General features: G+C 43.5%; 1 protein-coding gene across 1 annotated transcript in view; it reads right to left on the bottom strand.

Annotated features, from left to right (window-relative positions):
- Positions 1–589: 589 nt before the first annotated feature.
- The window catches only part of CCNYL1 (cyclin Y like 1), a 33536-nt gene continuing 20286 nt past the window's right edge, over positions 590–13839 (bottom strand). The window contains exons 6-10 of the mRNA XM_082206517.1: positions 13099–13150; positions 12291–12410; positions 9588–9754; positions 4520–4682; positions 590–2577 (exon numbers count right to left, since the gene is read on the bottom strand). Of these exons, the coding sequence (XP_082062643.1) occupies positions 2461–2577; positions 4520–4682; positions 9588–9754; positions 12291–12410; positions 13099–13150 (619 nt within the window). The 3' untranslated portion in view covers positions 590–2460. The remainder of the gene's footprint in view (positions 2578–4519; positions 4683–9587; positions 9755–12290; positions 12411–13098; positions 13151–13839) is intronic.

Below are 13839 nucleotides of genomic sequence, written 5' to 3'. Positions count from 1 at the left end.
TTCAGAGGAGAGGAGAGTGGTAGATGGCTATTGCATCATTTCAGTGGTGCTGTCTCCATGTATGGAATGCTCTCTGCAGGACACCTCTGAGGTTGAGAAGTGTTTTTGATGCCAGAAAATATGGCTTTATTTGTCCGGACCATGAATGGGGAACTTATGGCCCTCTAGATATAGCTGGATTATAACTCCCATTATTGCTGCTAACTGGGAATGCTGGCTGGAGCTGAAGCCCAACATCATTGTGAAGAGCCAGATTCCACATCCTGATCTAGCCTTCTAGATCTTGTGAATGTTTATATCCAGCTGTTTTTATTGCTTTATGCAGAGGCTGTTGTGTGTCGTTGATTTGGTACTACTGATTTCATTGTTTGATTAGCATAGGCTGCTCTGGATTGAGTCTTCTGGACTGAAAAATCAGGCAGAAAACTTTTGTAGTAACATTGAGACATTGGATGCAATCTAGCAGGCACCACTAAAGACTATTTCAGTGCACCTTGGTTCAGGGCTCTTCTACATTTCCTCCCAAGGAACATTTTTATCCAAGAAACTTGGGACCGAGACATACAAAGCACACTAACTCCACCTGATCTTAATTAAAATAGAGTTTATTATTAGCTTCTCTTTTAATACAAACATGAGAAAGGAAAGCCACCTGAAGATGTAGCATTTGTTTCAAAACTGAATTGTGATTAATACCTGAAATCACAGACTCTGTAGAATGCCTGCCTAGAGCTGGTAGGTTAAAATACAGCATGAGACTTTGGCTCCATCTGCACTTTGCATTTAAAATGGTTTCCTACCCCTTTAAACAGTCATGGCATCCCCCGAAGAATGCTGAGAACTGTAGTTTCTTAAGGTGCTGAATGTTGTCAGAAGACCCTTATTTTCTTCAAGGAGCTACAATTCCCAGAGGTCCCTGGAAAGAGGGATTGCCTGCTAAACCACTCTGAGAATTGTAGCTCTGTAGGGAGAAAAGGGGTCTGCTAATGAATCTCAGCACCCTTAACAAACCACACTTCCCAGAATTCTTTGGGGGAAAATGATGGCAGTTTAAAGTGGTATGATACTGCTTTAAATGCAGATGGGGCCTAACAGTCCAAGTGCCACTGACAATTCAAGAAGCAAGTTGGGCTGGATATTAAGTAATAGCAAAAGGTACCAGATTGCAATAGGGACTGCTTTCAATGTATAAACTGTTTAGATCATTTGACTTGGAGTGGTGAAGGTTTGTAATCCAGGTTGCTTCCTACTTTTAGGAGCAGAAAACTTGATTCACCCCAAATTCCCATTCTGGACAAGCAAAATTAATTTACACAAAAAGCCAATGTTTAGAAGTTCACTTCCAGAGCAAGGAACATTATATAGTAGGTTTTAAAAGGGGAAAAAGTGTTTTCAAGAGTAATGATATGAACTGAAGATCATCATACCTCCCTCATCAACACGTCCAGCACCTTCAAAATAGTTCTCCATTGTGAATTTAAAGCTTTTTGGCAGCACGGGACAAAAGAAAACCTTGCTCCATATCCATTGTTTGTAGTGGAAGTGTTTAGCAGAGCAGCCTTATTGTCTGTTCATCGCCAAGTCAGTACATTTGTTCAGGCTAAGCTTTCAATGCAGCTCTATTCAGCGCTTCAGGCAAAAGAAAGTGTATTATGCAGACTGCGTCTCTCCCAGGGCTCAACTAGAAGTATAAGAACGTGAGAAGCACCATAGTTGACAAGAAATGGACCCTGACGAACTGGCTTTCAAATCAGTGAACACGGAAGACCATTTCTCTGCTCCTGTCCCCAAAGGTTTCCAGTCCCTCGACCATCTCAAGTGTCGGGTTTTGCATTTAAACCATTAGCACAGCTTGCTGCTCAGCAGCTCCTTGGTCTTTTCCAGTGTAGGAATCAAGAGTCTTGCTAGTAAATGTGTGGTGAGGAGAGGGAGGGAAGAACCCTTCACTGGTCAATGCCGTAGCATTAGTCCCAGACTGGTTTTATACTGTGTTAGCATTTAACACTGCACTGAAAGGCAACTGCAGCCTGGTCCTGGATGACTGAGAGGGGGAAGAACGTCGCGACTACTGTCGTGTTAATGTTCAAATTCTAAAATGTAAAACTAGTCATTATTAAAAACTCACATAGTTCACAGCTATAGGCCTACACAGTAAGCAAACATCTGTGGGGTTTTTTTTTGGGGGGGGGTGAGGGACAGTGAGGAGAAAAGGGGGGAAGACTCAAAAGTTTTTTAACCTCTTGGTTTTTAATGGAGTGTGCCCATTGGAAAGAGGTTCCATCTCTCCCCCCCTCCACCTGGAATCACGCTCCTCTGGCTCTGGGCTCCCTTGGCTTGCAGTGCTCACCCCGTCCGCTGGCTGGAAGACGCCATCGCTGTTGACTTGTGAGCTTGGAGTGGAGGTGGTATCCCCGGCCGATAGGAATCCTGGCGCCACAAGATCGCAGCTTCCCATCTTACTCAAGAGAGGATGGCGTTAGTACGGCGGATCCCAACTAAGTTATCAGCACTGAATGATCGTCTCATAGCAGCTTTTGACAAATCTTTGTATTTGTCCTCACACAGCCTGGAGATAGCCTAGAAAACATGTTCAAGCCAGAAATATGAGCTCAGTAGGATGAGAACCAGGAATCTCAGGCACTCCCTCTCAGCATCTGTTTAACTGTATTACCTCTCACTTTACTGATTCAGAAGTAGCAGACAAAAAAAAAACCAACCACAAACCTAGGCTCATATTGATCTGAATGCTTCTTCTGCAGGCTCCAGGCCAATTTACTAACTAGGTTTTTCAATTCTCAAACGGAAACATTCTTTAAGCAGCAGCGTCCAACGGCATCACACACCTGCCTGAAAATGGACACTTTAATTGCATTTGGTGAAGATTTAAGACACTACTTTTCAGTAAATAACTTCACTGTCCCTTTAGAGGGCTGCACATTCAACATACTTCCAAGTAAAGCTTCATTTGCTTAGTATTTTTGAACCAATACCCAGACTCCCTTTGAAACATTTGCTTAATCTGTATAGGTGATTTTTAGCACCCAAAGCAGCACTGTGGTTCAGTCTGTCTTGCCAAGTTCATTACATATCTTTTTCACAACTTCAGGAGAAACAATGGGCATTCCGCTATGTTGGCAGGGACTATATTCAACACCTTTCAGGTTCTTGTTTTGATAACATATATCTTGACATGAGAAGCCACACCACTCCATCAGAACTTCTACTTGACTTCCAAACTGGCTCACATTGTTCTGGATATGTGAAGGGATCTCCTCTTTCCCTCCAGCTCAAGATTATTCTGCACACTGTTTGCACAGAGAGCCCTCCAGGTAGGATATGCCCCACATAACCAAGATGTCCTGAGCCTTAGCATAACCACTGCACCACATTCAATTTGTATAATTGCAGCTGAGAAAAAAACGTGCACTACACACTTCAGTCCTTACAATTCATGCATGTCTTTCTAAGATGGAATTGTATTTTTTCTCTCACAATAAGTGAAACAGCTGAGAGAGAGAGAGAGAGAGAGAGAGAGAGAGAGAGAGAGAGAGAGATGTATAGCATCAGGAACAAGTATAAGGGAACACAGAAATTATTCCAACAGGTTGACCCTTTCTTCTTCGAGGCTCAAAGCCAAGTCACCTTTGGGAAGCAGATAACTAAAGTTCACTGAGACTGCAATCCTATATCCACTTACCGGGAAATAAGCCCAGCAGAACCCAGTGGGACTTACTTCAGACATGCATTGGACTGGACTGGGCGTGCGCGCGCACACACACAAGTTATGGAACCTGCAGATGGGTGTGAGTTAACGTAATTCACGTGTCCTTTTCTTCCCTAAGTTAACAAAGTGAAGTGATCAAGAAGAGGCTTTGCCATGCTTTCTTCAGGTATCATTAGTGACACCTTAAAGCCTGTATGTAAACGGGACGCGGGTGGCGCTGTGGGTTAAACCACAGAGCCTAGGGCTTGTGGATCAGAAGGTCGGCGGTTCGAATCCCCACGACGGAGTGAGCTCCTGTTGCTTGGTCCCTGCTCCTGCCAATGTAGCAGTTCGAAAGCACGTCAAAGTGCAAGTAGATAAATAGGTACCGCTCCAGCGGGAAGGTAAAAGGCGTTTCTGTGCAGAAGCTGTATGCTGGCTCCCTCGGCCAATAGACGAGATGAGTGCTGCAACCCCAGAGTTGGTCATGACTGGACCTAATGGTCAGGGGTCCCTTTACCTTTTTTATAGAATGTATGTTGTAATGTACAATTATGAACAGAATGCGTTGGTCAGCACACAGAGTCATAATTGTCTTAATCAACTCTGTCTGGTTTCTTGACCTTTCTATTCTTTCTTACTCTTTTCCTAAGAAAGGATTACCTTTAAAAGAAGGATTCCTGCAACTAAGAGGTTAAACCCTCCAATGAAACAAAACCAAAAAAGCTTAGCAAGCCACACTAATGTGATTAAGAAGGGACAGAAGCTGTTGTAACGCAAACCAAGTACCCAGCACACCAAGTCTCAGACCATTACCTCTAGTTTCTGTGCTCGCTCTTTACTAAGGGGCTCCAGCAGAAAGTTCAGGTTGTTGTCATCTGCTAAGGAGCGAAGGTCAAAGTAGTATTTGGCGTAAACACTGGCAGGAACATTGATATTGAACTGCAGTAGCTCCAAGAAGTGTCTTTCCATTTCATTCCTAGGGTAAAAGTGATGACAGAAACAGACAAAATAAGCATCTTAATATTATTCAGTGTTGCAAGCAACCCCCCCCCCCGAAAATGAATGTTGATTGCATCTGAAGCATTTTTATTTTTTTTAATGGGACAAAGTGAATGTGCTCATCATGTTAGATGCAATTTGAATTCTGGGACCTCCAGCTCGGGAGAAAAGGTTATGTTCTGTCATGCACTCACTTTGCTGACTTAGAAGCGCTGTCCTTTAGAGTTCCATTAGCACAGCTGTACACAATTCATACTCCATTCTCATTCTTACAAGACCCTGCGCTATAGTTATCAGATGAAAAGAATGATGTGTGCTGTTGATTAGCTCTGAAGAACTTGCAGACATTTTCACCAGGTTGATAACAGGAAGGGGGTTTGTTGAAGTAGAGGCGGACCAACAAAAGAAGTAGGCATATCACCACGGCAACAAATGGATCTCTGAAGAGCTGCTGCTGCTATTATCTGGGAGTAAAAAGCCTCTTGAGGCAACATGGATTCATCTCCAGCAATAAATAAATAAGCAAGCAAGCAGCATTAGGTAGGCGAAGGAGTTCTTCGCCCCGAGACTCCCGGGAGGATATATATCAGCACAAGACAGGAGGAGGAATTCTTTAAAGGCTGCCTTACATGCTATTTTACTGAAATCTATCCTATGGATTCAGGTGCGGGGCAGCACCTCTTCAGAATGGTTAGAAGAGTACTTGCAAAAAATCAGAACCGGTAATGGGTCTCAAAAGTAATACTTGCTTCATATCCCAAACAGAATCTTACTATGAGCTGATACATAGCAACATCTCCATCGGTCCAAACGTCAAAAGGCATGGTTCTACTTTCGGTCGAATACAGATTTACAATGTGCGGTACGTTGCATTTATTTGAATGCGCCTATTTTTTTTGCCAATTCAAAAGCAGTGGAATTGTGTGCTTTTTCCACTATTACGCATTTACATTTAAAATACAGTGTTAAGACCCTATTAGCACACTAAACTCATTTGCTCATCTCCTAATGAAATATAGAATAATTCCCTAGCCCAAATTAGCATAGTCACAAGGATGGGAAGAAATGTCTTCAAACCCGAACACATGAAATGTCAACATTAACAAGGGCTGATTTTCATGTGACCGACAAAATGTTTTAAAAAGCTATGCCCAAAGTGTTTGCTGCGTAAGAAACCAGAACAAAGCACTGGGCTTTCTAGTACTTCTGAAATATGCTGGTACTCCCCACAGAGATCCAAGAGAGGATGGGAAGTGCAAGGCAAAGGTGTAGAAAGGAGAGGAGGCGCGAAACTTCAGGCCCAGAGGCACATCCCAGTGACAACAGTTGCTGCCTTATGACACTGCCGACAGCCCATATTTATCACTATATTTAAACCAGTTTCAAGCAAATCTGGTTAAAACAAAAACAAAAAACCCACCCCACCTCCATTAACTCTGAGCAAATCAAAAGCCGCCTATCAACCCAAGACAACAGAGTTTTCCCCATAAAAAACGGGAACTGCATAACTCACAATTGCATGTCAAATTTTCAATTTCTTGTTAACTCTTCCTCACTCACAAAGATTTGCAGGGTGGGGGGAGATGAGGAGAAGTATCATTCTTTTTTTATATTGGCATTTTAGTTGAAGAGACAGAAAACAAAGAGGAATGTATCATCTAGATGGCAAGTCTCAATGAGAATAGGAGCTTTGTGTGGTCTGCTTCGAGCAGGATGGACAGGAGGACCATTAAGCCCCCTGCCAGAATTAATTTCCTGCTCATATGGTCATAAAGCTTATAGAAATGTAAATCAGATAATGTTTGGATGATCAGCTGATCAGGGCTTCATTTGCCCCTTTTGTACAGAGCTCGCTAATACATTTTAATTGTGTAAAAATTACAATACTTTGCCGGATTAACAAGTCTATTAATAAGGGTTTAGAAGCTAGGAAAGGCAAAAAGGCCCCATGTGTTTGTGTTGCTTTATTTACTATCACATGTAGCCCAAGAATGAACAGCATGTCCCCTCTTTTATGCACACTGTAATCTACAGGATTAGCAGCTGCGTGGCTAGAGGTTTTTCCCACTCTTATTAAGACACTCCATTAAAGCAGCTATTTATATGGCAAAGGGTTTCAACAAACAACATTTTCCCTTTTCCTCATTTCAGATTTCTTGTTACAGAATCAGAAGTGCAGTGCAAGGAAAATTCTGATGCATTATTCTGTTGGCCAGCTTTATACATCTCCCCCCCCCCAAACTAAGAGGCAGATCTTTTAAGAAACCCAATTAACTCCCTCATCTGCCTAGAACACTTCTCTTTTTCATTAATCATCTTATCACAAATTAAAAGTCATGCTTCTCAATGCACGCTCTAGAAAAAGGACAACTTGCTGCGGCTGGACAACTCCTTCCTAGATGCTTGTCTCAAGATTCAGAGTTAACATTTACAAGTACAAGGTAAAAAATAGTTTTTTAAAAAGCAAAAATACATTTCGCTTTGGGGGTCACCTCTGAATATTTTATGTTCTGTTTTTACAAGTTTGAGAATTCATTTCAGACACAACACAATAACGCTAAACCATAGCTAAGTGAATATGGTGCTGTAGTCACAAAGGATGCAGAAGTTTCTACTTCCATTTTAAGATCAACAAAAAGTTTGAACCTGGATTGTTTTAAGAAGCCATAGTTAAGGTTGGCCACAATTTGCCAAGGTTTGGACAACACAACAAGCTGTGCTTAATCTATAATGTGTATGGGTTGCTCATGCGTAAGTTGCCGCCTCTCCAGGCTTTGTTGCCTTGCTAAACCTTTCAGTCTGGGCAGCCCTTCACTTCGTGGCTGCCTCAGTCGCTAGCAGAATCCGTCAGTGGGCGTTTCTTAAATCTTTTCCAACATAAAAGTTATTTGACACCCAGTCTCCTCCTACTCTCTCTGCGCGGAAGTCTTCTGCGCAGGGTGGGCGTGGGTAGCGGAGGACCCGTGCTCTCCCCGCTGGTGTCCAGTGAAGAGTCCTGGAGCCCTCTCGCCGATTCCCCCATCAGCCCCTCTATATCCCTGGTGTTGCGCTGATTTGCTTCCCCATCTGCGGAGCTGCCTCTCTCCCTGCTGGGCCCTTCTCCAGCATCATTTCATAGAATCAAGGGCCATCGAGTCCAACCCCCTGCCAAGCAGGAAACACCATCAGAGCACTCCTGACATATGGTTGTCAAGCCTCTGCTTAAAGACCTCCAAAGAAGGAGACCCCACCACACTCCTTGGCAGCAAATTCCACTGTCGAACAGCTCTTACTGTCAGGAAGTTCTTCCTAATGTTTAGGTGGAATCTTCTTTCTTGTAGTTTGGATCCATTGCTCCGTGTCCGCTTCTCTGGAGCAGCAGAAAACAACCTTTCTCCCTCCTCTATATGACATCCTTTTATATATTTGAACATGGCTATCATATCACCCCTTAACCTCCTCTTCTCCAGGCTAAACATGCCCAGCTCCCTTAGCCGTTCCTCATAAGGAATCGTTTCCAGGTCTTTGACCATTTTGGTTGCCCTCCTCTGGACACGTTCCAGTTTGTCAGTGTCCTTCTTGAACTGTGGTGCCCAGAACTGGACACAGAGAGAGAGCCTTCCCTCCGCCTCTTGCTCCGATGTCAGTTCCCTGACATAATGTAAGCAAAATTCAGCTGCTGCACTGGAGGAGATGGGTGACAGACTTGGGCATGAGGCACTTTAAGACCCTAAGAGGAGCCTTCTGGATCAAGCCAATAGCCCATCTAGTCTAACATTCTGTTCTCACAGATGCCTGCAACTTCAATTCACGGCAACCTTTCTTCACAGGGGAGTCGCTCCATCCCCTTGGTCATTTTGGAGGCCCTCATTTCAACCTTTTCCCACTACACAATATCCTTTTTGATATGAGGTGACAAGAACTGTACAAAGTATTCTAAATGCAGTCGCACCATAGATTTCTATAGTGGCATTATGATACCCGCAGCTTTATTTTCAATTCCTTTCCTAATGATCCCTAGCAGGGAATTTGCCTTTTTCATGGCTGCTGCAACATCTTCATCAAGCTATCTATTGTGAAGGTCTCATTCCTGGTCCATCATGGCCAGTTCTGTTTAACAAGCAAGGGTTCAAGAAGCTATTGGAGGCAAGGCGGCTTCCTTCAAGCCTTGTCCAAATGAAGGAAACAAAAAGGAACGCGAAACCCCCTCCCCCAAATGCAAGCAGATAGTAAGGAATTTTCAAAAAATTATTTGAGGAACACATGGCTGAAAACATTAAGACCAACAAGAAGAAATTCTTTAAATGTATCAGTAGCAGGAAACAGTCTAGAGAGATGGTTGGACCCTTGGATGCCAAAGGAGGTCCAGGCTATCAGCATCCAACCTAGCAACTTAAATTTAGCTTCCAGGATGTCATTTGCCCATGTCATTGGTGCCAACATGCACCATGAACACCGAATCCTCCCCAGCACTATGTACCAGTGGCTCATTCGGATAAACAAGACCAATGAAATTCCACACTGTTCAGCCTAAGTTAGTGAATAGCAAGCAGAAGTCCTTTTTTCCCAAGACCAGAGCTCTATTAAAGTGAAAACCAAACAAGTTTGGATTTGTGTCTCTCCGCCCCCCCCCCCCCCCGCAAAAGTATTAAGGAACAAGCACCATATTACTAGGCCCGGGTCAAACTGCTCATTGCAACTTGCAGGGTCTGATAAAAATTGTGCTCACAAACTACTGTTACACAAAGAAAACCACAAGAAGTCACATGCACACCATTCAAAACCTGATTTGAATTAGTTGAAGGCATATTACATACTAAATATATCATGGAGTAAAGGTGTATTTTCAAACTATCTGGGCTAAGACACAGATGAGCAAATTTAACTAAAGCTTGCAACTTACATGTCTTCAACTGTAATATCCTTCAGTATTTGGCAGTAATCCACATTCCACACGGCCTGATCATCCCACACCTTAGAAGCTAGCAGAATAGCACCTAGAACTATTCTCTTCCAGTTACTTGGGCAAATGTCAATCTCTGCATAGGTTAAGAGCCTTTCCAAGTAAACCTGCAGATGAAGAAAACTGTTCTTAAGATTGTAATGACCCAAGAGTCCTCTTTGGGTGTTCTTTGCTCCCATATTGAGCAACTTGGAAATGAGAAGCGGGGCTGCTTAGATTAGCCCTTTGCCCTCAACATTGTGCATGTCTCCTCTGATGTCCATGCACACAGCATTAACATCTGTAGCAAAGAGGTTTCACAACTATGCTTGAATCCCCAGAATTTGTAATAGTTCAGGGTTATACAGTGGTGCCCCGCAAGACGAATGCCTCGCAAGACGGAAAACTCGCTAGACAAAAGAGTTTTCCGTTTTGGAGGTGCTTCGCAAAACGAATTTCCTATGGGCTTGCTTCGCAAGACGACAATGTCTTGCGAGTTCCTGCTGGTTTTTTCCTCCCCCCCTTTTTCTAAGCCGCTAAGCCGCTTATCAGCTGATCCGATCAGCAGATAAGCCGCTAAAAGCCGCTAATAGCGCTAATCCACTAATCCTTCAATGGTCTTGCTTCGCAAGACGAAAAAACCGCTAGACGAAGAGAATCACAGAACGGATTCTTGCGAGGCACCACTGTATGTGTGAGGTTCCCCTTGCTACTGATGTTTGCACTGAGCAGAAAGCCGTCAAAGCAGAAACACACAAAACCCAGGGCAGGGCTACTTGGCGTGATCTTGATCCTTGCTTCCATGTTGTTGAACACAGGAGTAAAGGACACCAGAATAGGGCTAATAAAGCATGCACAGTAAATGTTTCAATCAAGTAAAATCTATGATGTAGTCAAACACTTGAAGGAGTAGTTTTAGTCTGATTTCCTGCAACTTCTTCCATCTACATCACCAGAAATGTTTTTGTTTTCAAGCAGACCAAACATATTGCACTCACTATGAAGGGTGGTATTGTAAAGTGAAGATGAATAAAAAAAGTATTGCACATTTTAAGAATTTGCATTTTTCTTAACCAAGACTAATCAAAACTACCGTATTTTTTGCCCTACAGGACACACTTTTCCCCCTCCAAAAATGAAGGGGAAATGTGTGTGCGTCCTATGGGGCGAATGCAGGCTTTCGCTGAAGCCTGGAGAGCGAGAGGGGTCGGTGCGCACCAACCCCTCTCGCTCTCCAGGCTTTGCGCACCTCTCCGCAAGCAGCGGGAGCCCAGCGCTGGGCTCCCGCTGCTTGCGGAGAGTTGCCTGCATGCTGAAGCCTGCGCGTGCTGAGCTCAGCGCGTCCAGGCTTTGCGGACCTCTCAGCAAGCAGCGAGAGCCAGCGCTGGGCTCCCACGGCTTGCAGAGAGCTGCCTGTTTGTGGGTTGGGGTTGGGGGAAGCTTCCCCCGCCCCAGCCCCGCGCCTGGGGGGGAAATAATTCCCCCCCTTTATTTCCCCCCCCCAAAAAAACTAGGTGCGCCTTATGGGACGGTGCGTCCTATAGGGCGAAAAATACGGTACTCAACATCACTGCTAACTTAATTACTGATATGCTCCCTATTCACGAGTGTTTGAGAGTTTACACTCACTGTACATTCATGATACACATCTACATATACATTTTATTCACCAATTTAAAATGAACTCCATTAGCTAAAACACATTAGAATCAAGCAACCTCACAGCACTGCCATATTTTCAGCTTCAAGATCATGTACAGAAGGCGGGAAAGGTAACTCCCAACTGACTGAAAACTTTTGCTCCTTTCCATGGTGAAACAGTGCCAACTAGTGGCAGATGAACTTTTTAATGTTTAAGTGACCAAATTTTTTAACGGTTGCTTTCTTACACGACAGAATGCTTTCAGAAAAATTCCTAGAGTCTTACACACGCGTAGCGCTGTCAGGAATTGTTTCAATACAGAAAAGCACTGGAAGCAGAATATTCCATTTCTGGCAGTTCTAGTTTACTGAAAGATTCCTGAAGGTTGTGTGGAATTTTTCACCTGCAGCCCTTCACAGGAACCATTCCAAAAACACAGCAGAGGAGGCAAATCTTACACTGAAACAGGGCCTCAGTTCCGAGTCATGACAGACTTACTGGCTACAGGACAGCTACTTACCTGCACAAGTATTCCAAATTCAGAAGATGTAGCCCAATGCGTTTACCCTCTATTTCTGCAGCACAAGAGAACTGAAGGGATGCGGGAATCAAGTAGCCTCACATGTGATTGGACTCCAATTCCCATTGGCATGCTGAATGGACAGTCAAAGTCCAACAACACCTGGAAGGCAACAGGCCCCCCGACCTCTGCAATGGATTTGTCTAACAGTTATCAAACAGGCAGCTTAGGTGCAAGCTTATTGACACTGCTGCAATCAACCTAGTGGATTTCTTGTATCAAGTTCTGACTGCTGCAAGGTAAAAATGACAAGGAGTCATTACGTGAGACATACTTTATTCCATCTCTGATTCCTGCATTGCAGGGAGTTTAGTTCGAATGCCCTTTGGGTCCCTTCCTACTCTACAGTCCTATGACTCTTATGAATCTAACTCACAAAACCCGATTAAAAAAAATAAATAAATGCAAGATGGTGGTAACTGGGCTTACCACCAAGGCTTACCAGTGTCACTATTGCACATTCGGCCGTCAGCTGCGCTGCACTAAACAGGGTACGTACAAAGCGATAGATGTGCTTGTGATCAGGGTCATGTTTAAAGTAGTCATCTGGAACCTCTTCACGCTGAAACAGGACACAGTTCAGAAGTAATTTAAAAGTTAAGCTGAACACAGCGGGACTTATTTCTGAGCAAACATGCACAGGATCATGCTGTTAGTACTGTGAAAATATCCTGCATGAATAGGTCAGTGGGTTATATGCAAAGGCTGGAATCCAAATGGCTGAGTGCTCACAGGAGTTCCTTAAAGGCCTCTCCCTACTGGAGCCCCCTAGCTTCTCTCAAAAATAGGGGACACAATCTAGAACTATATTCTATGGGGACTCAAGAAGCTACCACCAGAAGGGAGAAACTGATTCATGAGCATGGGTAAATATTTTTCATAAATACCCCTCTTTGGATTCCAGCTCAAAGCTATAGAAGTCCAACACTGCTCTTCCAACAAAACAAAAACTGTATCAGCTGTCTTGCACCACAGCCAGAATGTAGAACGGGACCAATTGGCCAGGGATTACACTCTGCAGCATCACTTTTTAAAGTATAAGAAGCCAAATAGCAATCTAGTTTTGTATAGGCTGAAATGTTTCTTTGCACAGAAGCTAAGAGACAAGAAATCTCTCTTATTTTCCTGAAAATCTGGCTTTCCTTATAAGCAAGCTGAAATAGACACCAGTTTCCTAGGTATCAGGGTTTATTCCTGTTCATATGGGATGCACTCAAGCAATCAAGTCAAACTAAGGTAATCAAATTTACCGTGAGTGGATGTGATTTCTCATCAAAAATATCCAGTGATCTATCAGAATCCCTGCAACACAGGAGAATGTATGTTACTGCTGTTAGTAAAGCTTTCATTTGCATTCCTTTAAGAAGCATTTTAATACATCATAAGATGAGGAGGACTACCCATGTAATTGGTAATATGGCAATACCCTGTTCTTTATCTCCTTTGCCCGCTCTCTCCCCTCCATGTTGTGCACTAAATGCTAACTCAAAAATGCTATAAAACTATATACAGTCGTACCTTGGTTCTCGAACAGAATGCGTTCTGGGAGTCCATTCGACTTCCGGAACTGTTCGAAAACCAAGACACGGCTTTCGTTTGTCCGGGAGCCAATACGTATGAGTTCCAAGGCATTCGGCAACCACGGTATGACTGGAATAAACTTTTAACAGCAGCATTACAGTATGCTTTGCAGTTGTTGGAAATCTAAGAAACTGTCCTGGGAACCACAATATACCCCTTTCACGGAACAAAACTGGCAATGTCATCAAACAAAACAAGCAAAACATCTACACCCAACAAACAAACACCCCCCCCTAAATCAATAACTTTTGTAGACTTGTTTCCAATGCCAAGATACTCAGCATGAGCCAAATTTGAAGTTTTTAGCAAGCACTTGCATTAAGGTGAGACAAGATGTCTGGACAAATGAGTAATAGTAAGCATATGGTCCGAAGGGTGTGTGTTTGTGTGTGCGGATTCAGTGGCTGGAT

The sequence above is a fragment of the Podarcis vaucheri genome (assembly GCF_965113315.1).
Source record: "Podarcis vaucheri genome assembly, chromosome: 1".
NCBI lineage: Eukaryota > Metazoa > Chordata > Lepidosauria > Squamata > Lacertidae > Podarcis > Podarcis vaucheri.
Note: the sequence above shows the minus strand (reverse complement) of the source record. Positions and strands in the feature narration are given on the sequence as shown.